At 43.5% G+C, this 26,382-nt stretch overlaps 1 protein-coding gene across 1 annotated transcript in view; it reads left to right on the forward strand.

Moving 5' to 3' along the window:
* Positions 1–26,382, forward strand: part of MRPL19 (mitochondrial ribosomal protein L19) — a 51,094-nt gene that overhangs the window by 12,426 nt on the left and 12,286 nt on the right. The window contains exons 3-4 of the mRNA XM_085609157.1: positions 787–905; positions 15,979–16,113. Coding sequence (XP_085465283.1) covers positions 787–905; positions 15,979–16,113 — 254 coding nt within the window. The remainder of the gene's footprint in view (positions 1–786; positions 906–15,978; positions 16,114–26,382) is intronic.

Raw genomic sequence — 26,382 nt, forward strand, 5'->3', positions numbered from 1 at the left:
TTTGATTGCAGCAGATGAAACGTTAATGGTGGGCGTTTAACAAAACGCCCTTCTGATATTTTTTTTCATTCAAATGGACCAAGCAGTCTGATGGTGTCCTGCAGGTGTGCTGAAAGTGCCTGGATATTGAGAGCTTGTCGGCGGGGTGCTGGTCAAGATCGGAGTGTGAGATTGTGCCTATAATGCAGCATTTTGTATCCTCTTCTGAAGCTAAAAGCAAAAAGTCACTCTGCTTAGGGTGACAAGATGCTGTGCTAATCGCGAATATTGCAAGTCTGGATCTCAATTACAGGAGTGGGTTAGGAAGGTGAGACTAAATCGCGACCGTACTCTATTACCAAGACAGTCTCCAAATCAATGTGCTTTAAGAAGACCATGACACCCTTTGGAATAAAATGTGCCTTTTGTTTCTTCAAAGCTGGTAAATATATTTGACAGGCTGTGGTAAATTACCTTACATGGGTTTTGTGCACTGCACACCACCTATTCCTTTCCCTATTTCTGTTCCAATATGCAGAAATGTGTCTGCTGGTTGTTGGCATTCTCACTGTAAACCTTCTGTAAAGCCATATCGAGCCCATACTTCTTTCAGCTCTTTGGTTACCAAGTTATCTCCTAAAACGCCATATTTCTAACCAGCTGTGTTTTATAAAAACTTTTTCTCATGTTATGGATGAAGAGCAAGCAAAAATGTGCCATATACCCATAAATAATGGGAACCAAATAGTGCTGTTATTTTAATGGTATGATAATTCTGAGCTTGGAACTATGTTTGTCGTTCTACAGGTACCTGAGCCCAGAGTTCATCCCACCCAGATCAAGAAAAGACCCTTTCAAATACTATGCTGAACGGAAAGATATGGTAGAGAGACGGAAAGTGCTCAACATTCCAGAGTTCTACCCAGGTTGGTTTAACACATTCTTCATTCATTCTCGTATTGGTCCATCTCCTGAGGCTAGAGCCTATGAAAGATGAGGGCGACTATGAAACATCCCTTAACAATCTACCAAAATAGGGCATAGTAGAAACTAGAGGAGAAGCAGCAGAATGTTAATTTATATGCACTGAAGGTCAGGAGTCCCGTAGGCTATAATGGGGACTTTCAGATTCCTTTAAATACATATATTTGTATTGATTTTAATCAGCTGTATACAGGCAGGTTATCAATGTGACCGTGTTCAGTTTTTCAGTGTTGAGAAACATTTATATTCTAATGAACGTTCTAATTTAATCTGACATTGGGTGTTGGTTAGTCTGATTTTCAAACAGACTCCACGTTCAACTGTGTCTCCTGGCATGTTTGTTCTTGCCAGACTCATTTAATTATATTTGACGTTGGAAAGGAAGGATGAGTAAAAGAAAGAGGAACATATGAGAGAAAGCATGAAAGAGCTATGTTTATGATTATTTGTAACATTACTTTTATTATCTGAATTAAATAACAATGGGAGTACAGCGGAAACATGATTTCCTTCCCTAAAGGTAGTAGAAGTTAAAATGATTTACGCTAGTTTTGATAATTATAGAAATAAATCTAATCTCGTCCATAGTTCAGTGCATTGCAGATTTTTAAAGTGAGATTGTATTCTCCATTGTGTCACATTTTAGCAGATGTATGTGGAAGCTGCGAAGGTGTCATTCAGATGGCCTTTATTTACCTCTCCTGCGCTTTTGACTCTGTAAACCATCTAAAACTATGGACCTACTTAGATCCCTGGGGGTCGAACAAGTGCTGGTTGATCTTCTTTGTCGCCTGCACTGCGACACCTTTGTGAAGGTGCGTTACTAAAAGATGGAGACCGTAACTTAAGCATTAAATCTTTTTGGGGGGTCAGACAAGGCTGTATCTGGGCCTCCTTACTCTTCTTTCTTTATGTAAATGGCCTGGATGACTATTTGACGAATTGTCGAAGGGATATGCCCCAGATTGGGGAGCTAGCTATGCCGATCCTCTTGTATGCGGACAATGCTGTCCTCATTGCAAGAACAGCAAATGGGCTACAGATTTTGTTGAATGGGCTTGATCAAAAGGTAAATATGGCCACGTTTTGCAGCTTGGTAGCAGGACCTAGAAAGCCCAAGGTTGAAATACATGCAATATGGTCCTCATTGATAAATAAAGTGGTCTTATCTAATTAACGTCAGGTCTGTTCAGTTTCAGAGAGCTGTTTATGCAGTCTTTAGATCTGCATCAAGATTCCGACATAGACCTGTGAAGGGACTTTTTCACATTTATAAGGTAAAATGCGCTGCAGTGGCCTTATATGGAGCTGGTATTTGGGGGTCATACCAACAGTTTGATTCCTGACTCAGTAGCTAATTCTATTAAAATGATATAGATGGGGAGGCATGATGTCATCTTTTCGCTGATATTGTAAATAGTTCTAGAAATGTTGCTTGTATGTATAAGATCTGGATCTTTGTAAAGGCCCTTTTCTGCTTCAGAAAATTATAAAAATCCAAATTGGATAAATTGAATCTCCATTTTATGTGGGTAAACGATGGAAAAGAAGTAGTCTCCTATTAAGTGGATACCTTTCCATATCCAATGTCTTGATATTCATGTTTTGCCATCTAGCTTTATTTTCTTATTATCCCTTATAGGAGCACACTATGTCATCCCCAAGTGGGGTGGTGATCACTTATCTGAAGCTGTGTCTGAAATGATTTCAGAGCAAGAATAGCCATTTTAGAAGCGTTCTGTCCAATCTGAACACCCTCAAAGGAAGAGTTCTTTTTAAAGGCTTCAAGAGTGGCTTAATGGCTTGAAGAAATAGAAGGGAAGACAAGGGACAGCGATGTCTAGCTCCATGTTTCAAGACCAAGAAATGTGAAGATGGCCCTTTCATCCTAATGTTCGCTCTCAGGCTTCGATAGAGTGCTATGACTGCTCTAATTAAAGCATTCCCTAATCCGGTTTTCCAGATTGTTGCTTGTATAAATAGGCCATCACACGCCTTCTCAGCATCTAGCGTGATTGCCGCTGTTGAAGTTAAGCCATTGCAAGCTTGTTGTATATTATGTGCAAATATTCAGTTTTTTTTGTCACTCAATAGTCTTCCCTTGATAAAGGTCCATTTGTACTTACAACATTACATTAATATTGGTAGGACTGGGCATAGTGTCTTAGCCAGCATTTCAGCATATATTTTACATTCCTAACTAAAGGATATAGGTCTGTAGCCAGTTGATTCTGAAGGGTCCTATCTTATGGAATAATATTATTAATGCCTTAGGATAAGATACAGTGTCATAGAATCGTTAAACATTTTATAAAATATATTTGGCAGTTCACATCCTGGCCTAGCGCCTTTCCCAGTGGAACAAATTAATTATCTGTATACCAGGCCATCATTTGTTCTGATTACATTTATATGTGTGATACTGTCCTTTGATTGAAGATAATTAGCCATCATTCTGCCTGGTTTATGTCTTCCGATAAAAGCGCAAGCGTTTTGTGCATCTATCATGAACTGCTTCACTACTTGCTATGATTCATATTTTAGAGCTTTAATACTATCGAATGTGATTTTGTTATTACTATTCCTATGTTTTCTTTCCAACACTTAAATCTCTCTTCAAAAATCCTCTTTTTCCTTCACCTGTACCACAGCAATGATAATTGAGCTATTATTAGTAGGTTGAATTGCATCCCATAACAGAGTTGGGAAAGTGCTAGGGAAGTCACTATTATGAAAGTAATTTTTTAAATCGGTCATAGTTTTCGTTGCTTTTTCGAGTCAGGCAGTATGTCTTTTTGTTAAGCCTCCATGATTTTAAAAATTGTTTAAAGTTTTGAAAGTTAGTTTTAAGTGTATTCATGCATAGTCAGAGATGCAAATGCGCTCAACAGAGCTTTGGTGATCTTGTTTGAGCCTTGTCTGTTGTCAGTACATGTGTTTGTTTGAGGAGGTGAAAAAAAAGGTAACATGGATTGAAAGGATGACAGTGATCTTCAAGATCTGATTTGGGTATTGGAACTCCTAGCTAAGATAAGATCCAAAGCTAAATTGAAATCTCCACCCAAAATCAATCTTTTATATGTTGATAACAGCAGCTAGTGTTTTTTTTTTTTTTTTGTTTTGTTCTTGCCAAGTCCCAAACCGAGATGGACGCTTCATGAGCTTCTCTGATTCAACCTCACAGAGTCTTATTTTGGTGTTGTTTTGAAGTTCTCATAAAGTCAAAAGATTTTAGAGTTACTGAATTGTATATCAGAAAGATAGAGCACTTCTAAAACAATCTAATTTGAACTGCTTTAAACACTGCCACTGAAAAGTCTGAAACTGTTTTCTGGAACAAACGCATAATGGCAAATCAGTACTCTGAAAAGTAACCTCGGATTATCTGAGCTAGAGCACTTACAGAGCAGAGAACTTCTGCAGTGAGGTGTGCGGGACACCTTTGCAACAGCAAACAGAGGTGAGGACCAGTCCATTAAACAGTTCACAGACAAACATATCTTTGTTGGGGCAGAGCGAGTGGTCAATGTGGGAAAGACCCTGTGACATTCTCGCTCAACTTGGTCCCAACAGCGGTTGGCATCTCTATATGGCCTAATTAATATTTATTTTTCTATTACTAGACACATTATTGAACTTGTAGCTTAGAGTTCAAACAGCGGATTAACATTATTGAACTTGTAGTGTGAAGATTAAATAGCAAGCACTATCTTGAAACAATGTGCATTAGTTAATTGGTCTCTGTTATGGCTACTATTAGTCCCCCACTAGACATGAATAAAACACTTAGCTGTGAGAAAAACACATTGGATTTATTCAATGTGTTCCCTTATGTTATTTTTTTATATTATTTGGATATTATTTCTCTTGATGGCACTGTAGTACACAAGTATAGGACATTACTTAAACATCAATATAAGACATGTTATCAACATTAATATACACCAAAATAGTTGCACTTTTATGAAAGAGTTATGATCACCAAACTACTACTGGCCTACTAAAAGCCTTATTTTCTCTAGGGGTTGTTGGTCTGCACTCAACTGGCTCACCTCTTTTCTTACAGAGCGCACGTTCCAGGTCTTTCCCCCTATGGCTTCCTCTGAAACCCATTCCTCTCCTTATGGGGTGCCTCAGGGCTCGATACTCAGCCCTTTGCTGTTTAATATTTGTTAGACCCTTGGCAGAAAATGCTGAAGATTCTGGTCTGTCTCTGTTTTCTTATGCAGATGACACGCAGATTATTTTTTCTCTCTCTGCAGAGAAAGTGTCTGAACCATCTGCTCTTCGGATCGGGCTAAGGAATATTGCATCTTGGATGAAAGCCAACCTTCTTAAACTGAATGCTAACAAAACTGAGGTTTTGATTTTTGGAAAAAATAAGGACTTCTGGGGCCCTCCTCATTGGCCTGCTAATATGGGTGCCCTGCCCCTTCCTACGCACGAAGTCCGAAATTTAGGATTTATCATTGACGATAAGTTATCAATGCGTCAACAAGCAGTGAAGGTGGCTGCAACCTGTTTCACCATTCTTAAGAGCTTAATACAATCATTTGGATGCTCCCTAGCTCCACTCAGAGAACAGTAGTCCAAGCTCTTATTACTTCCAGACTAGATTACGGTAACATCCTCTACCTGGGAGCCAATAAAGATGTGCTACGTAAGCTGCAAGTGGCACAGAATTCAGCCGCCAGATTGCTTTGCCAGATTCCCAGAAATGCGTCTGTTTCTAGTTCTCTGCGTGATCTCCACTGGCTCAAGATTGACATTAAGTTTAAAGCCCTGTGTTACATGTTCAAGATTAACTCTGAAGTAGCCCTTCAATATTTGAAAGCTCTAGTCTGCCCCTACTCACCGTCCCGCCTTCTCCGCTCCAACACGCGTAATCAGTTCCCGGATGGGTGGTCGCTCCTTTGCCTGTTTGGGCCAGATTTTGTGGAATGCTCTCCCCCCTTTTGCTCCGTAAGGAAACTGTTTATGTTAATTTTCGCAAAGAGTTAAAAACCTGGTTGTTTAATAGGTATTGTTTCTGCTTTCTTGATTCCTATCAGGCTGGCGCCAGGAAACCTTTTTGGTAGCTGTGCGCCATACAAACCTAAAATAACATAACAAACTTGAACGATAATTTCTCATTAAATTATAGTAAGTGAAACATTGTTTCTCATTAAGTTACTGGAAGCTTTAAGTTACTGGAAGCATAGTTCATGAGCTCCCATTATGAGAGCTACAGTACTTTAGGAGAGACCAAATAAAGATTCAAAGTCTATCCAGCAATTCCGAGTACGAGGTTCAGGTTGAAACACGTCGGCAACTCTTCAATAATTGAGCGGCATTTATCCACGAAGAATTGATGGATAGACTTTAGAGCTCTGCTTGGTTTTTCCTAAAGGATTTTAGCCCTCATGGGACCTCATGAATAAAATTGATTCCTCCCCCACAGGCCTCATCTGGATCATACCCTATTTTTTCAATCTAATATACAATTATTGTCATGTTATTATTGTCATATTGCTGCTCACACTAATAAATCTCGTAGCTTGAAACTTGAACATTAAACTCACTTTACTGAACTGATAGTTTAGATGTTGAACAGCGGGTGCCAATTTGAAACAGTGGGTAATGGATACTTTGGACTTAGAAAGCGTACAATTCTAGATATACCTATCCCCTGACTTCACTCTAAAGAACAGTAATGATGGAAGTGAAATAAAAAGGAAACCTAAAGGACCCATAAAGTCAAACCTTTAATAATACAAAAGCGGTATCACCTGAGCCATACTCGCCATTCAAAAAGAAATCTGACTTGAATGAGAACATGGAAGCAATAATGAAAGAACCGGTGGAAATGAGAGAGGTAATTTAAGCAAAAGAAACCAACACTGCCATGATTCAGCCCGGCATTGCTAGAATAAAACAAGATATTAATAAAGTATTCTTCAGAATCACTGATAATAAAAACAGAATTAGTGCTCAAAAAGCTCAAGTTACAAGAGAAACAAAACATCAAAGGATATTTCTGTCAAGCTGTTTCAGATGTCGACAGCAATGCAGATTTAGGTGACAGAAGCAGAAGAAATGCAAGTATTTTTGGCGAGAGGAAGGCTGCAAGAAAGATGGGGTCTCCGGTGCAGAATTCCTTTAAAACAAGTTATTTCCATTACAAAGCTCCAGTTCACTCAACCCTTCCCAATAAAGAGCATGTTGGATTCACAGATGTCTAGTATGAGGAATGAAAACTCAGTGTGATGATTTTTTTTGTCTCCTTAGGCATCAATATAATGTGAATATTTTAAACTAAGCTAAAGAGAAATCTAATGTGGGAAGATAAATATCTTGTTTTTGAAATACTTAAAGAAGGAGACTGCCCATAAAAGGAAAACCTTCCTCTAGGTGAGATCACATGACACATGGTTTTGTAGGCTTGAATAATATGCTTGCCATGGCGAGTCAGTTTTTATCCGCGTGAGCTAGTTTTTGGGCCTATTGTCCCGTTCTAAAGAGAAAACTCAGACTGGAAAAAAGCAGGTGTTCTGTTCATTCAGAAAAGGAATGAGCAATAAAGTAGCCTTTACATTTTGTGTATATCTTTTCACATTTGCTGTGTGTTCAAAGTCCGATGTCAAATGTCGTGATATGTGTTACTAATTGCTGGTAATTTTATCCTGGCGATTGGTGTTTACCTTTCTCTCTCTGACTGCAAAGTTAGAGGATTTTTTAATGTGAACTGTCTGACAAACTACTGCCGTACAGCGAGTATCAAAAGAAAAGCTGTAGGACGGCAATTTTATTTCTAACACACAATTTTCAAATACCTTGTAAATGAACTGCACAAATGTTTCCAAACTATTTGTAGTTAGGAAAGCACATTTTCTATGTAATTATAAAGTGTGATACAAACAAAGATTTTAAAGGAATCAAAATCATTCAGAACGCTTTACTTGGTGATTTGCAAGTGAGAAATATGTCCTGAAACCTGATTTCCACACATTATTGTGCGGTGGTCAGCTAGTCAAGTAAGTAAAAAAATCCAGCAACCATAAAGTCTCCATTAAGAAACCAGTTTGTTCCATAAAGCGTTCCAGCTCCATGTCTCCCTGCATCATCTGAACCACCCCCACATTCCAAGCCTATTTACATCAGCACATGCTAGAGTAAAACATGGGTCCTACTCCAGAATTCCACCCCATGATACCACAAATCTCCCTTTCTATATACAACACATGATAAAAGAACCCTACAAATAAAGACCTAAACCAATAATAAACAAGAAAATCCTTTATATACAATAAAGTCCCTCAGTTTTACAGGCTTTCTAGTACTTCTACTCCATCCTCTTGGGGACTTCCTCAAGGTATTGTGCTATACTTCGTCCCGTCCTTCTTGGTCATCCACACACTTGACTCCCACTCCTCTATTCTAATACCAAATACAATTATCGTCCGTCTTTACCAAATTCTTGAACACTCTGATGACTTCCATAGACTTGCTGAATTTAGAGAACTGTTCATGGGTAATAGGAGCCTTCACCACATCACCCACTTCAGTATGAAGACTCTTGGCAGCCTTCCTCTCGTCCACATATCTCTTCCTTTCCTCCACCTTCCTCTTCTCTTTACATCTCCACTCACTATCGAAATCCCCATCCTCCATCACTCTTACCTTCATTCACCCACACCACACTGGGGATAACACTGTATTAGTTTTCCTCTCTCTGAATAATTCAAATGGAACTCTTCCCCTGACTCCATGAGGGGTAACTCCATATGCCTCTAACCACTTAATAATTTCCTCTCTCCAATCCTTTTCCCACCCTTCTCGTCATGGCAACGTTTACCAATCTGTTCAATCCGCCCTGCCCCCCATTTGTCTCAAGATGATACTGGGCACACTTTTCACGTTTGAATCCTCTCTCCTTCAAAAATACACATCTCCTTTGGTACAAATTTGCACTCCGCTGTCTGTCATCAGTTACCCTGATAAGTCTTCTCTAGCCAAAACCTCTGATAAAAACTGTCTCAATCCTAGAACTAACATCATTCACAATCTTCAATTCTGGCCACCTGGAAAGTAAATCAACCAGCACAATGATACATTTAGCTTTCGCTGCCCCGCTCAATGATCCCACTATGTCTACTGCAATTTCATCCTGAATCTTTCTTTGTCAGTTCCCTGATAACCATAGACTGCTCTCTGGACCAACACACTTTGTCACTTAAACAACATTCCACACACTACCTCACTTCGCTCTCTACCTCCTTGTCCATTGTTGGCCACCAGTAGTTCATCCACAAATGCTCTTTGGCTTTGGAAATACCATGATGACCCTCATGGGCCATATCAGTCAACTTCTTACACATTGACTGTGGGGGAACCTAGATTCACTATACACCATACCTTCATTCAATGACAGTTCATCCCTAACACACCAAAACGGTTTCACTTCCTCTTCAAACAACTTCTTCTCCACCCAACCATTTTCCGACATCATGTCCTTTTGCAGCATAGCATCTACATTAACCTCCACCTTCCATTCTTCTCCATCCACTTTGCCTTTGCCAGTGACGCATATCTTCTCCTCATCAACTCCACCATCCTCATCGATCATTCTAGACAAACAATCTGCCACTACGTTAATTTACCCTTGTATGTACTCCAATTGAAATTTATATTCCTGCAAAGTAATCACCCACTTAGCAATCCTGCTCAACACATTGTCAACCCCTTTCTTCATGAAAACTTTTAATGGTTTATGATCCGTCTTCACGGTAACCTCCTTACCCCACACAAAGCATTTTAATTTCTTTATCGCCCAAAAAAACTGCTAATGCCTCTTTCGAATACCGAATACCTCTCTTCTGCTGGTTTGAGACATCTCGAAATAGATTTTAAAGTATTTTCCATTCCATTCTTCGTTTGAATAAAAATGGCTCCCAAACCTTTCATGCCAGCATCCGTACAAACCACATTGTCATATTCTGGGCAATAACTTCTCAAACTCTGCACACACCCCACTTCCTCTTTCAACTTCTCAAGCTCTTCATCACAGCTCTAATACCACTTAAACTCTTCATTATTTTTCAACAAATTACGAATAGACTAGGTTTTCTCAGAAAACTTCACAACAAACTTGCTGTACAACTCAACTAAGCCAAAAAACGAAGCCTGCTGCTTGTTATTCTTAGGAACTGGCATCATTCTAATTCCTTCACCAAGTTCATTTTTTGGCTTCAACCGATTTCTGATCAACATATGACCTAGAAAGTCCAGCTCCTCCTTGTGAAATTTACATTTATTTACCTTGAGTGTTAACGATTTGTCACGCAACCTCCTCAAAACAGCTTGTACTCTTATCATCATGCTCATCCAAAGTGTCTCCTAAAATCAAGATCTCATCCTGGTACACTTTAAATCCTGACAGATCTCCCAAAGTACTGCTCATTGCTCTTTAAAAAACTTAAGCTGTCAACACAAGCCCAAACAGCATTCTTTTGAACCTATAGGTCCCATTGATCCTACTAAAAACTGTAAAATCCATGGAATCTTCATGAAAACTAATCTGATAGTATGGTGAGGCCAAATCCAAGGTGGAAAACCACTTGGCATCTCCCAGCATACCCACCAATTCATTGACCCCTGGGATGGGAAATCTGTCCACAGCCACCACTTCATTGAAACCTCACACAACCTAATGTCCCCACTATGCGTATTTGCTACTACTACAGGATACAACCAGTCTGTTCCTTCAACTTTCTCAATCACACCTGTTGCTGCCAATGTTTGCAATTCTTTAATAACAGAATCCCTAACTTCAAAAGGTACTCTCCTCATCTTGCAACCGGGGAAGCTCCACCTTTGATCTTAATCTTATGCACATATACTTTCAAACATCCTAGTGTGTCACTGAACACCTCAGGAAATTCCTTACAAAAATCACTTTTAAAATTGTTATTTTGCTCCACGTTTATATCTACTCTCACGTGTTCTTATTGGAGGATCAGAATTTGGATCTAAAATAGTACCCAAATCCTGCTGATGAAATCAGCTGATTACTGCATATCCTTTTATAGCAACATAAATGTTTATTTCAACTCGCCCTCTAAATACCCCACTAGCTTTATAGATCTACCACCATACCTGGTAGATCTTGTGACCGTTTTAAGCAGTTATCTTGCTTATTTTGTTTCAAAGTACATCCAATGAAATAATGGTCCGTTTTGTTCCAGAGTCAAGCAGCATCTTTACTTTCTTCCCTTGCACAAGTACATAATCATGGGGACCATCACTCTTTTTACCCTTGTAATACAATTCTTATTTTCTTCATTATCATCAATAATGTAATTTACCTTTCCAGTATTAATCCTACTTCTACAACATTTGCCCATATGTCCTTTACGCATACACAGGTGACCTTCCATCCAGGAAAATTCTTATCATTAGCCATATGTCCCACGATTCTGCACCTGAAGCATTTTCCTGAGAACTGTTTACTTTTACTTTGCCCTTTCATCACTTTGTCATCCACCTTGTTAAACTTGGAGCTCGATTTACTAATTGCTGACATTGAACAACTTGCATTACACCATGAAATATTCTTCTTAATTTCCTTCACACATGCAAGACTGTGTTCTAACCTTTTGGATAAATTTATCATTTCTGTTAGAGAAGGATCATCTCGAGACCATAGTTCTTTTCTAACTTTATCATTAAGACATCCCTATATAAATTGATCTCTGATAAGTTCATCAATAGCATTCCCAAATTAACATGAAGAGGCCAATTTCCTCAAAACAGTAATGTATTTTACGGATTCCCCATTTTCCTGCATACGGTTCACAAAATGAAATCTTTCAAGAATAGACTAAACTTGAGGTAAGAAATGATTATAGGTTGAGATTGTCTAGAGGCAGTGGAATCTTTCCAGTGGAAATCCTTCCAGCTCAAGCGTTTGACTCGTTAAAACAAAAGTCTTATGGCCCCATCATTTTCAGGCAATGCAACCAGAACTTGCTCCCTTCAGCTCTAAGGGAAAAGGGGGCTGGGATTAAAACAGGAGTAGCAGGGATTTAGGATAAAGGGTCAGATATGTTTATGTACATAGCACCAAATGTAGGGTAAACATTTAGATTACTACATTTTTGTATTTTCCCCAAGCTTGCATGTTAACTACAACGTTATTACTTCTACATTTTCATTCTCTACCTTTTTTGTACTCTTGGTTACATACGGTCCCACTGAAATATGAATCTCATCTTAAATGGACATTGACATCTATTTATATTACTTGTCAATGTGTTTACTGTGTTTGAGTCACTACGAAGCTTAAAATGAGCATGAAAATGCTCAGATGTTGAAAGTACAGCTTCACCTATTAAATCACAATATATTCACACCCTCCGAATAACTGCAAGAACATAATGTGGCTACTAATTCCAATATCCACATCCTACGAATATAGCTGGAGCGTCTTATGTGACACAGCTAGTGCTTACAGTGCCAGTTGAGCCTGTTCTCTAACAACACACTACCGCTAGGAACCGCAAGTTGGTGCTGCACTGTTATATTAAAGTATGATTAAGTTATATTGACCCATGTTTGCTATTTAAGTGGATTGATGCATCAATTGCAAGAAACTGTTTCTGACCTCACGGTCACAGGTTAAAATACTGTTGGTTCCACTCAGCCAAACATGGTCTTCGGGTTCATAAAATGAGTACTATTCAATTGGGTGAGTTCTAATTAAGGGTCAAGGCACCCTTCATGTGAACATGTGCCTTACAAATACGGTATCTTCAGATTAGTCAGGCAGTTCACACCTTTTTATTATTTCAAAACCGCCTGTTATCAGGGCTGCTTAGTCTTCATAGGTTCATGGGGATATCTTTCCCCTACTCTTGCTGAATTTTGGCTGTACTTTTAAGGTCAAGTACATCGAAGCCTTATCTATGTAGCATATTAGCAGATGCTTCACTTGAGTAAAGATCTTTAATTTAAGGTGTATACCATCTGACCATTGCAGAATATGTTGCAGTCCAGTGTTTTTCACACATAGTCTTCTCATATAATCCCTTGCTCTAAATTACCCCAAAATGTCCATTGTTCACAGAATTACAGACCCTCAACTTTCCCATATGGCACACAACAGAGCAGTTCACTCACTTTTGTCTGCCTCTCACACTCACGCAAGGTTTATGGGTGAACTAATTGTTGTGACCAGAGTAATGTGGAGTCTTATGGGAATTCTGTCCCTTCATATCTGTCTGTGTAACTCTGCTCCAGCTTTAAATAGTTTGAGAGTGGGTGTCTAGATGTTCCCCTGTATTTGCAGCTTTTATCATTTTCTCCACTGGGTTTGGCTGAGTTGACTACTCAAAGTTGTGGAAAAAACTGCTTACACGTGGTATGCCCAGGACTTTGTTATGCTTAATTGTTGTTTTACACTCTGCTACCCAGTGTCAAGTGTGGGTATCGGGGATTATTGTCCGTAAGTCCCACTAAAACAGGTGGAAACAGGGCTGGCTTCTTTCCCCCATGTAAATATCTCTTTATGACTCTGACTTGCCTTCCCATTTGGGTAATATTTCTAGCGATTCATTAATTTGTTTGTTTGTTACATGCGGATTACATTCTGATATTTGATTTAAGTCCAAAGGGCTTGAACAGACATCTCCACAGCAGTTTGCTAATGCACATTTCCTGAAAATTAGTGCTCCCAAAGTAAAATTTGATCTTCAAGGGTAAAAATTCCAGAAATATCGCAATTATACTTGGTACCTCAGTAAAGAAAAAATTGGAGGTAGTCAAGTCCTATCTGTTTTTGGGGAAAATGATGTCAAGCTGCCTGAATGACCCCTTTTTATAAAGTGGCTGGTCGAAGGCATTTTGCTCATTTACTCTCTGTGTATTGAGTTAAAAACCATTCTACCTTATTGTACGTTATAGAACTAATTGATGTGATGAAATTAGACTTAGACAAAACGGAAGGGCAAATTATGAGGAAAGTTTGCAGTTTCTATACAAGTGATGCTACCCAGGCAATAAAATTAGAATTCGGATTAAAGAGTGCTTTTGTACATGGTCTTGTAGTTGTGCTACGATGGGATTTTCGGCTTTAGAGAAGTGATGTGGTGAATTCATTAAGAAATTGCATGTGAATAAAGATCTTTAAAGTGAAAAAGAAGGCTTTGTTTTATAGGAATTTTATTTCACATTTCGCTTGTTTGAGTTGTTCAGGAATGTTTATGTTCTTGGCCAGAAACACAGTTACAAATCCTTTAACAAGCATTCCTATTGCAATTTAAGCCTATGTCTAGATTCTGAATATTGTTGTGGTAGAGATACATTTCATGTGATAAACTTTTCCATCCTGAGAAAACTACAACAATATTTGACATGTAATATAGATTACAGGCATAGATGTTTTTGGGCTCCATTATGCTTAAATATTGTACCTCTAAAAGCCTTAACTGCGAATTGGTCCAAATCAGTAGATAAGAATAATGTATGTAACTTTTGTAATTATGGTGCATAGGGTGTGAACCATGTATTTGTTCTGCATAGCTTCTTTTTTGCTGCAACTTCGTGAGACCTCTGTTTCTAAAATATCACGCAAGAACGGCATGTAAGCCCTTCATTTAATGTTCGTTTTCATCTAATGTAATGTTTTTTATACAAGTTTTTTAATTTTTTAATGTTTCTTAGATTTGTATTGAATTGGAGCTAATTTTACTTGCCAAAGACCTCTTTTATTGCGCCATTTTAATTAAATATAGGTGTATTTTACAATTTTTCACCTGTTTTTTTACATACGTATGATTGTTGCCACTCTTCTGTATGTGATACTTGCATTATATTCCCGTTTTCTATACTATTTCTCATGTGGATCTCGTATGAGTTCCAAATCTTGAAATAAAAACTTAAGTGGGTGTCCTTCATGTGCCCCTGCTCCGGCTTGTAACATTGTGAGAGTCCATATCTTTCACGTCTTTGTCTACCTCCAGACTCCTGCTTAACATATCTTTCATGTTCTTCTGTCTGTCTCCCTGCTCCTGCTTAAAACAGCATCCTTCATATCTTTCTTGCTGCCTCCCTGCTCCAGTTAGTAACATTGTGAGACACCGTATCCTTTACATCTTTCTGTGTGCATCCCTGCTCTAGCTCAATACATTGTGAAAGTCTGTGTCCTTCATGCCTTTCTGTCTGCCTGCCTGGGACATTGAGAGAGTCAATATCCTAACCGCCTTTGTGTGTGCCTTCCTGCTTCAGTCTGAAACATTGCGAGTGTAAGCATTCCTCACGTCTTTGTAGTCCTCACGTCTTTGTAGGCCTCCCGGCTCCAGCCTGGAATATTGTGCGACTCCGTATCCTTCCCCTCTTTCTGTCTGCCTCCATGCGCCAGCTGGAGACATTGAAAGAGTCCGATAGTATCCTTCATGCCTTTCTGTCTACCCCACTGCCGGAGCTTGTAACATTGTGAGGGTCAATATCCTTCATGTCTTTCAGTGTTCCTCTCTGCCCCAGATTGGAATATTGTGAGAGTCTGTGATTCGGGTGTTTAGATGTGCCTCCGTGCTCCAAGTTTGAGCATGGTGATGCCATTAGTGTTTTGTTGGCCTCTGTGAGTTCAGATAGGAAGACATTTGTAAACAGTGGTAAATGTAGGGCTAGTAAGAGAACATTCCTTGATACTTTTGGGGCTGTTTGATGTCATCTGTCTGAGAATGACAAACTCAAGTGTATGAGCAGTGTGTTGGGTGCAAGGTCATCAGAAGAAGAATGTTGTAATGGTATTGTGAATGCTCTGAACGCTGACCTAATCCTTGTACGGTGCAAGATATTTTCTGTTCTAATCCAATCATAGTGATGGTCGACCTATTTCTAGTTGATGCTGCCAAGAATGTGTGCCCCTAACTATGTAAAACACTCTCGTACACAGTCCGGTTGATTTAAAGAAAAATAAAAATCCTGTTAAGGTTTTTTTTTTTCTAAATACATATTTCTTTCTTTTACATCTAATAGGAAGCATTATGGCTGTGACCATGGCAGACCCATATTCCAGTGGAAAAATAAACAGATTTGTAGGAATATGCATTAAGCGATCAGGGTCAGGTCTTGGTGCTACCTTTGTGCTTCGCAATATCATAGAAGGACAGGGTAAGTTGTTGTAATTTGGTTTTTTCTATATTGTTCGCCTCCAGTGTATATAAAACTGATGCTTTTGTGAACTGGACATTATCTTTGAACCGTGCTTTCTTACACCTTGAGTCTACCACTTCATCACTCTTAATGACTTCTGCTTTGAATGCAAATCAACCCTTTGTGTATGCCAAAGTGGTACTACTAGGTAGAACGGCCTGTCAGCAGTGTCCAGGTTTAATTGCACAAAGTGAATAATAAACGTCTGCTTTTCCCAGTCAATCCTGCCAGCGCTGCTCAAGCTGCCCTGGTTTGAGGTTGCAGCTGTAATTTTTTTTTTTTTTTTTTTTTTTTTTGTATTTCAAAAACCTTTATTCAGCATGATTACACATTACACAGCCCCATGCCTACAACCAACAAGTGGCCGGCGGCCTGGTACGAAGGTGGAGTTTAGAGTTGAACACAGCTGCCTGCCTACAACCCTCTAGGGGCCGGCTGCGGCATATAAACAGTGATAATAGGAGGCAAACTCGAAGAACAGGTCATATCTACCATGGAAGACTTCGCAGTCAGTAATCGTTTCATAGTAGTATACCCCGGGCGTGTAAAGGCGACTTTCAGTACTGTGTAATGTTACTCCCTCCCCTCCCTTCCAACACCCAGCGCAACATAGCAGTACCATGAGATACATCCATGCCGGAGAATAAGAGAGGTAGAGGGGGACCAAGGTCTCGTTGCGTGGTGACATCCCAATAATTCCCGCCTCCTCAGTTGGGGTGTAGCCTCACAATGAACTGCATGAAAATCTAATGTTGACGGGGTGGGAAGAGTGAGTTATATCTGCGGGTGTGACAACAGATACGTTTGAAGGGGACCCCAAATGTCAATTGGCCGGGATGCGGAAGGGAGGAGTTCTGCGTATAGAAGCACATTGTCCTGACAATGAAGCATGTCTTTGATCCAATCCTTAAATTTGGGAGCTCTACCCCTCCCCCATCTACAGGCTACGAGTCTCTTAGCCATGAGGAGGGCGATAGTGACAAATCTACGAACCGGCTTCTTAATAGTTTTGGTGTAGCCCAATAGTGCCTGCGTCGGAGAGGGTACAAGAGGGACATCAATCATTTCTGAAATGCCGGAATACAAATGTTGCCAGTAAGTGGCTAATTCACGGCATCCCCATGCCGTATGAAGGAAATCTGCCGCGGGAGCATGGCAGCGCCAGCAGAGATCTTCCTCTCGGAGACCCACCCTGTGCATGTGCGCCGGAGTACAATACAGCCGATGTAGGAATTTATAGTGAATCACCCTAAACCTACTGCTGGAGGAGATTTGTTCGGTTTGCAAGCAACAATAGCTCCAAAGCTCGTCATCTATGGGCTGACCCAATTCCTCCTCCCATTTGGCCCGTGCCCTACAAGGCAGGGAATCTGGTGAAGTGCGTAATGAGTGGTATAGGGTGGAGACCGCGTGTGAAGGAGTGACAGCCTTGAGTAGTTGATGGAGGGGCTCTAAAATAGGTGGTTCGCTAGGGAAGTCCCCCGTCAGTGCTCGGATACCACTACGAAGCCTGATATAAAGGAATGTGTCCATGGAGGTTGGGGCAGTGTCATTGAATAAATGTGTCAGGGAGCGGAAGAGGCCATCATGATAGAGATCCCCCCCACGTCTTGATATGGAATTTGGCCATAAAGTTTTTAAACAATTGTTCTTGTAAGAGGGGCAGTAGGGGGTGATATGCCAGGGGAAGCAATGGAGAATAGAGCAGTGTCGTGTCGGTGAGTTTCGCTATGTATCGCCACGCTAGAATGGAGCTGGAAATAGTGGTGCGATATGTCGATCGTGTCTCTGGCGCACTAAATATCGCCCCTGTCAGTGGGATAGGATCCGCCAGCCAGTGTTCCACAGCTGTCTGTGGTAAGAAGGGAGTGGGGTGGATCCAGTGGTGAACGAAGTGGGCTTGTGCGCTGTAATAGTACAGCTCAAAGTTCGGCAGGTCCAACCCCCCCTGCACGAAAGGACGAGTCAATGTCTCCCAACTGAGACGTGGCCTCTTTCCTCCCCAGACCAGTCAAATAAGTTCAGAGCGCAGGAGTTGAAAAAAGGACCGGCCAGGGTAATAGGGGATATTTAGGAAGAGGTAGAGGAGCTTAGGAAGGACCACCATCTTGATGAGGGAGGCTCGGCCTGCGAGGGAGAGAGGCAGCGTGATCCACCTGGCCACGCAGGTCTGAATGTGGTCAAAGGTGCGACCATAATTCAGCCGCATCAACTCCTCCCGATCACGAGAGAGAAGTATGCCTAGGTATCTGACTTCATCCTCCTCCCAGCGTAAGGGGTATTCCAGCTGGAACGGCTGAGCAGACGCGGTAAGCGGAAAGACAGTGGACTTGCCCCAGTTAATATGAACCCCAGACAAACCCGCGAAGCGAATAAACTCCCGAAGGATGGGATTTAGGTTAGTGGCGGGATCCCGGATGTATAGTGTGATGTCATCCGCATATAAGGAGATTAGCACCTCTCTCTGGAGACAACGCAACGCCTTGTCTCGGTGATGTTGTCAGAGCCGGGCAGCCAGCGGTTCCATCGCCACCGCGAACAATAACGGGGATAGTGGGCACCCCTGACGGGTGCCCCGCGAGATCGCGAAAGCCTCCGATATCCGCCCATTTATCCCCACCCTAGCGATCGGCCGGTCATACAGGATATCGATCCAGCGGGAATCCCATATTGCGCAGGATACAGTGCAGATAGTCCCATTCCAGGGAGTCAAAGGCCTTGGTGGCGTCCAAGAAGACCGCCACCAATGGCAATTCAGGGTCTACATTGTGCATAATGGAGAAAAGCGTCCGAAGATTATTGGAAGTGGCTCTGCCAGGAACAAACCCAGCCTGATCCGACAGCACCAGACCGCCCAGTAACAACTGTAAACGGTTGGCTAGAACCTTGGCCAGAATTTTTGCGTCGCAGTTAATTAAAGAAAGAGGGCGGTAAGAGTCGCAAGAATGAGGCGGTTTACCCGGTTTCAGTAGAGAAGTAATGAGCGCTTCCTGCATTGTTGGGGGGAGCGCACCAGACTCATGTGCCTCCAGAAAAACTTCCCGGAGCACCGGAGCTAGGATATCTATATAGGCCTTGTAGAAATCCATGGGCAACCCGTCCAGACCGGGGGCCTTTCCAGGTGCCATCTGATTGATTGCATCTCTGATCTCGTCCAGGCCTATGGGTTCCGCCAAGAACTCACGCTGGCGATCCGAGAGCCAGCCCAGGGTGAGCTCTCTCAGGTAGTCGTCCATGTCCAGCGCGCCAACTCTGGTGGAAGAGTAAAGTGTAGAATAGTGTGTAGTGAAAGCCGCCAAGAGCGACTGTGTGTCGCGTATGGGAACCCCCTCTTCCCCCTTAAGTTCTAACACAAAATTGGAGCCACGCATCGGCCGCACCGCGCTCGCAAGGGATCTACCGGGACGTTCACCCTCCCCGTATGCCCGAGCCCTGAAGTATTTGCCCCGGAAGCGTACCTCTCTGTCAGCAGTGGAAGTGTATTCTGACATCGCCATACGGTACTGCGCTTGCGCATCCGTGTTGTCGGCAAAGTCTGGACTAGTTTCCAGGGTATGTAGCGTGGATTCTAAATTATGTAGTGTGGCGCGTAGGGTCTTTAACACCCCGGAACTCTTAGAGATGCAGACTCCCCGAATCGTGACTTTCAGTGCTTCCCAGAGGGTGGCCACGTGGTCTACCGATCCCTTGTTATGGGAAAGAAAGTCTTCTAGTTCTTGACATAGTTCGGATCGGAACAGTTCATCGAGTAAGATATTGGGCTGAAGTCGCCATGTCGGGGATCTACCCATTATGTCTGGTAGGCGGAACTTGGCGAGCACTGGAGAATGGTTGGAGAATGTGCGGCCTGTGTGTTGTACAGTAACCAGGGAGGGGGCCAGTGCCCTATTTACCATGATGTAATCTAGTCTGGCCCATGTGGCATAAGCATTATTCCAGTGCGTGCCCTCCATGGAGGTCGGGTGTAAGTGGCGCCAGGTATCCACGACATCCTGAGTGTCGCATATGTCCCTCAGGTATTTGTGTGTGTTATCATAGTGGCAAGTAGAGGGGTTGGACCTATCCATGGCAGGGTCTAAAACAGCGTTGAAGTCACCTCCCCAAATGAGGTGCGTGGAGCCTACCTCACAGATCTTGTTCCAGAGAGCAATGAAACTGCGTGGGTCATCGGAATTAGGACCGTAAGAGCAGGCCAGGGTAATAGTCTCGATGCCTATCGCGCTATACGCTGCACCACGCTATACAATATCGGCCCTCAGTGTCCTTGGCTGTACCCAGGGGAACATAAGGAACCCCGCGTTTTAAGAGAATAGCAGTGCCTCTTGCATAGGATGAGTATGATGCAAAGATCGAGTGAGCAGCCCACCTAGCAGCAAAGGATCCCCTACGGAGAGGGTCCATATGTGTCTCCTGTAGGAAGACCACCTGAACATGCAGTCTATCCAAAGCACCCAAGATTCGCCGCCTCTTCCTCGGGTCTCCCAATCCCCTGACATTCCAAGAAATAGCGGTGAGCAGTCCCCCCCCCCCACCTGGCTCAGTGTGTGTGGCGTGCGCTAGGTTTTTGGACATGGGAACCCCAGGTCACTAAATCCACCCGGCGGCTGTCCCAGACATGCAGCCAGATAGTAAGGGCGGCATACTGTGCTATATCAACAAATATGCGTGCAATGTTCATGCTGAAAAAAAACAACAAACTTGTAACGAATCCCCGAGAACCCACCCTCCCACTCCGACATCCCAATCATGCCGGGCATCTTCCCAACCCCTCACAAACCTACAATGTTTTGTCATTCACTCATTGGGGAACACCCAAGTGGGGGACACCAGGGGTCCAGACCCGCCATCCCACTCCCCCGATATCGCACCCGCTATCCCCCGGAGCCTAGACCCAGTGGAGAAACACGGGAGGGGGAGGTTGGTGCCAGGGCGCAATCAAGTTAAAACATCGTCAAGGAACCATCAAAAAACAATAAGGGAGGGCAAGGACTGATAGGTGGTAGCTCCACCATAACGGCGAGCGCACAGAGTCACATATGGAGCAGCAATTTAACTTCACAGAAAAACTGGCAGAGGCAAAACAAGTGTACATCAAAAGAGTAACATAAGCGGAGCTGAATGGCAGCTGGAGATCCCCAGTCAGTCAAGGGCAGAAGTGGGTGATCGGGATCGCGCACTCCCGGAAGGGGAGTGAGCCAGTTCAGTTTTGTGGTCTTTCAGAAACAGTTCAACCTGGGCAGGATCCTGAAATATGTGGGGCTTGCCATGATGGACAACCCGTAGCCGGGCCGGGTATAACATGGAATATTGAAGTCCATGTTGATGCAGTCGTTTCTTGACCTGTACAAATTTGCGACGTGCATCCTGTACAGATTGTGTAAAGTCTGGAAAGAAGGAGAGCGTGGTATTTTCGAAGAGGACTGGTTGTTTTTCTCTGGCGAGTCGTAGAAGGGTGTCCCGATCCCTGTAATTCAAAAAACAGATTACTATAGGTCTTGGGGGCGCTCCGGGCACGGGGCGAGGGCCCAAGGTGCGGTGAGCCCGTTCCACCACCAGCTGGGGAGAGAAGGCGTCCGCGCCGAAAAGGTCGGAGAGAAGCTTCTCGATGAAAAGTTCCATCTTGCCCACAGAGGTAGTCTCTGCCAGACCAATAAGGCGTACATTGTTTCGGCGCGATCTCGCCTCTAAATCCTCATTTTTGTCAGCGATTACCTTCAGCAATCGCTCCAGCTGCGATACCTTGGACGTGGTGACCGTTGCGCCATCTTCCAACCCGGAGACCCGCTGTTCCGCCTCCTTAAACCGCTCCTCGTGCTGGTCCAGTCTATGCACCACTGAGTCCAGGCGGCGCGACATACCATCGATCTTGGCGTCAATGGAGGTGAGGCTGGTCTGCATGTTCAGGAGGAGCGCTTTCCAATCCACCTCCTCTGTGCCGCCTCCCGCAGAATCATCGTCTCCCGGCGGAGGGGCGTGGGATTTTTTGGTTGGAGCCTCGAATGGAAGCCGGGATTGTTTGGCGTGTTTGGCATCCGTCTTCCCCATAGTGTCGGTCGGCCCCCGGCCTCGGAGCCCGATCCCCAACACGGAGCAGCCCACCAATATATTTAGGGCCTGGACGTGTATGGCAGGGAGAGAGCCGGGCTGCACCCTGGCTACCGCCAACAGCGACCAGCCTGCGAATCCTGCGAAGCTGGTAAGTCGGAGGGCCCACAGACAGCCACCATGCGTCAGAGGCAGTAGTTCTTGCCAGGAGAAGGGCCACGAGCCCAGGGGGCAGTCCCAATCAGGTGCCTCCTGCACTGATATTATAGTGGAGAGCCAGGACAAGCAGCGGAGTCCTCGTGTCGCGCCCTGTGGGGGGGGGGGGGGGGGGCATCAACAGCAGAGATAACGCACCCCCCGCCGCACCCAGGGCCGTCCGGAGCTAGATGGGGCACCCCCCGCCAGCTCCGCAAGGCATGCTTCGGCCCACGAAGGCAGCCCCGCAGCTCCGCGTCCCCCTCCGAGCCTCAGCTCACCCTCGCCTTACCGGTATGTCTGGAGGTCGGCGATGGGCAGGGGGAAGCCACCGCAGGAGCGTCCGGCGCCGGTATCTGCTTTCAGCCTCGGCCGCGGCCCAGCGCGCCCGTCAGATCCCCGCTGCAGCGTGTGCGCGGCAGCCGGCCTCCTCGCATCAGCCGAGCAGTCACAGCGGCCGCGGGGGACGTCGGCGGTCTTTGCTGGCGAACCACCGGCCAGAATGTTCTTTAAGTCGGTGAACCTGTTCCGCGTCCACTGCCCATCAAATAGGGCTGGTCAGAGTCGTGTCCCATAGACGTAGGATGGGCTAATGGAGATTCAAAGCGCCCGGCGGGCGAGAGCCTCACGGATGTGCGGCCATGTTGGTCTGGCGCCCTCTAGCGCCCCCCGGCTGCAGCTGTAATTTCTTTACACACCTGGCCATGTTTTAAGTACTTGTGTTACAAGATTTTACATTGTCTACCCAATTGATATTGCTTATTTGGCTATACAGAGGAAGATGCTCTCCTATTATATAGGCCTTTTCTTTCCAAATAATTACCCTAGCGGATGAATTACCTGATGTCTTCATGTTTTTGAAAGACTTGGCTGCAATATAGCCTTATAGCCTGTCGTAGCGGGCTACACTAGCCATTAAAGGCCAGAGCCGAGGGCCTTTAACAAGGCAGCGGCACTTTAATGCTGGTATAGCCCGCTACAGAGGCTATTAGAACATTCCACCACTGGAGAGCAGAATGTTCTAACAAATAAAACAAAGGCCTCACGTAGAATCTCCTCGGGCTCCGTGAGGTCTTTGTTTACAGCAACACCTGTGAATGACAACTTTGGAAGTTGGAGCTCCAGGCTCCTACCGGCCATTAGTAGCTTGGAGTACTCCATTGTTCTCAATGCGCCTTCCAACATTCCAATGTTCTAATATCTGTTATAGTCCCCTTTTCTGATTTTGGTGAGGTTATCGACACAATGTGCATTTCTTCTGGTCAGATAACATTTCAAAGGCATATTCTTGAGCAGTATTTTGAGTAATTCAGGGACGTCAACTTTTTAATTTCCTGGACCATGACTTAAATAAATGATTCATGTTTTTTTCTTATCAACACCTAAAAAGAGTGAGTAGGTCTCATACAATATAGGCTTTAAGCAAGTTAAAAGTACATTCTAACTTTTTTTGTTCTCAGTAAATATACCTCCCAATACAAACAGTTAGTGGATTTCAGTGTTTCTTTCATTGGGAAATAATCAATACTTACTATCCTGGAATTGTTTCTCCTGGGAAAGAATACAGAATGATAAAGTCAGGAGAAATTCCTACACTTCCAACTTTTTCCTTTCCTTCTCAGTCTCTCCCTCCATTTCCAACCAACCTAACTACACAAGGTGCTTACATGGGAAACAAATGTAGAAGCCAGAATACAGGAGAAATCCCTACCTCCAACCTGTTCCTCTACCTGTTTGTACTGGTTGCCTTAGATTAGATTTTAAAAGAACTGTCTTCCCTAGTAAGTCAACCTCTTCTCTCCGATAGGTTTGCTGCTCCTCTTTAGGGGTTTCCCAAGCATTTGTAAAGAGATAGGTGCAAGGAAATGGAACTCCACCTCTCAGTGCTTCTCTGGTTGTGTTTGTCCCTCCGTTTTCCTTGCATTTTCCTGTTATGGAAGTGTCTCTGAGGGCCCTCAGTTTGAATCTGATAGTGCATTCTCTGCCATCTCTTTGCCAAAGGCGAAGCATACAAAGTGCTGAAGAAAGGCCACATAGGTAAACACTGTCTGTGTTTTTCGCATCGTGTAGGCCAGACTCGCCGAAAATCTTTGAAATCGTACTCCATCCAGCTTTCATTATCAGAGAGGATAGACATTAGGGTTGCTTAGCAAGTGACATGGAATGCTTTTTCTGGCAATGTGTACAAAATGGAAGGCTTAATATAATCTGTGACATGGACAGGTAAGAAGTTCTCGCTTCAGATTAGAAGAGCATAGAAAAAACTCACAAGTAGGCCTGGAAGAAAATGTTACTTACCTGTAACTATGGTCCTACAGTCCTGGAATCTTTCATAGATTCACATGCTTGAATCATTCCCTGTCGTCTAGATGGGAAGCCCCGGTAATCCACTGTTAAAGATAGTGCATTGAGGCCATAGGCCCTTCAATTTTGCAGCCTACCTTCATCTATTTAAAAAAAAGAAACTTGTATTTAAGACAATCAGGCTGTTTTCCCCTCTAGAGCACTCCTGAGAGTTCCATTCCCCCATTCCGTTCCATAGCACAAGTGCCAGAGAACCACTTAGAGGAGGAAAAGGTGAGCCTCTCAGGAGAGGAGGGTGCATCCAATGTGAATCTATGAACAATTCCAATACTGGAGAACTACAGTTACAAGTAGGTAGGAAAATGCTACTTACCAGTATGCATCTGTTCTTGGCATGTAGAGCTGTAGAACCGTATACTTGTGCATAGATCGCCATCTGGTGTTGGGCTCGGATGTTTGCCCTTTGTTATTGTAGAAGTCTTTGTAGTCACGAGATAGGGGACTCCTCCCTTGGTTAGCAGTGATCGTGGGCATCGACTCCATCTCCAGATTGTTTTCACCATAAAGGGTGATGATGGAGTTAGGAAGAAATAGAAAAAGATGTCCATGTGTAATGTATCTAAGTAAGATAGTACTGCAACACATATAGGTATCCGGGGAGGCGGGTGGGCGTATACGGATCTACAGCTCTACATGCCAAGAACAGATACATACTGGTAAGTAGCATTTTCCATTCAAGGCATATGAGCTGTAGATCGTATACTGTGAGGCCCATCTCCATATGCTTTGTGCTAGGCGTGAAAGCTGTAGTGTCCCCCTCCCCCCCCCCCCCCCCCCCCTGTTTTTGTATATAGTACATTGCTGTCATGTTGTCCGTCCGGACGAGGACAGCTTTGCTTACGAGATATTTCTGAAATGGTTTTAGAGTGAGAAATATGGCCAGTAACTCCAGGTGATTGATGTGGAGGAGTCTTTGTTGAGTAGTCCACATACCCTGAATGGTATGGTTTAAAAGATGATCTCCCCAGCCGGTGAGCTATGCGTCCGCTGTTAGCACTATTTGTGGAACCGGGTCCAAGAACGGCCGCCCTTTGGAAAGATTTTGTGTGTTCCACCATTGCAGAGAGCTATATGTGCGGCTGTTCACCAACACCAGATCCGTAAGTTGACCTTGGTTCCATTGTTTTGCTAGACATTCCTGTAATGGACGCATCTGTAGTCTTGCGTAAGGGACAATTAAGATGCAAGAGGCCATCATCCCTATTAGCTGCATGAACACTCAAGCTGGTAGTGAGTGTTGCGGTTGAAATTTTGTTATGAGAGCTTGCATACTGGCTGGATTGGGGTATGCAAGGGCTTTGGAAGTATCTATTGTTGCACCTAGATACTGTTGGGTGTGGAACGGTTGGTGATGTGACTTGGTGAGGTTTATTGTGAATCCTAAGTTGTGCAGCAGGTGGATAGTGTTGTGTGTTTGTTGTACACAATCGCTGCGTGACTTGCCTTTTATGAGCCAGTCGTCTAGGTAAGAAAACACATGAATGTGTTGTCTTCTTAAGTGGGCTGCTACCACCGCAAGACATTTTATGAAGACTCTGGGTGCTGTTGTGACTCTGAATGGAAGTACTTTGAACTGGTAATGCTGGCCGTCCACTACGAACCGTAGGTATTTCCTGTGAGCAG

Source organism: Triturus cristatus, chromosome 6 (genome assembly GCF_964204655.1).
Source record: "Triturus cristatus chromosome 6, aTriCri1.1, whole genome shotgun sequence".
Classification (NCBI taxonomy): Eukaryota; Metazoa; Chordata; class Amphibia; order Caudata; family Salamandridae; genus Triturus; species Triturus cristatus.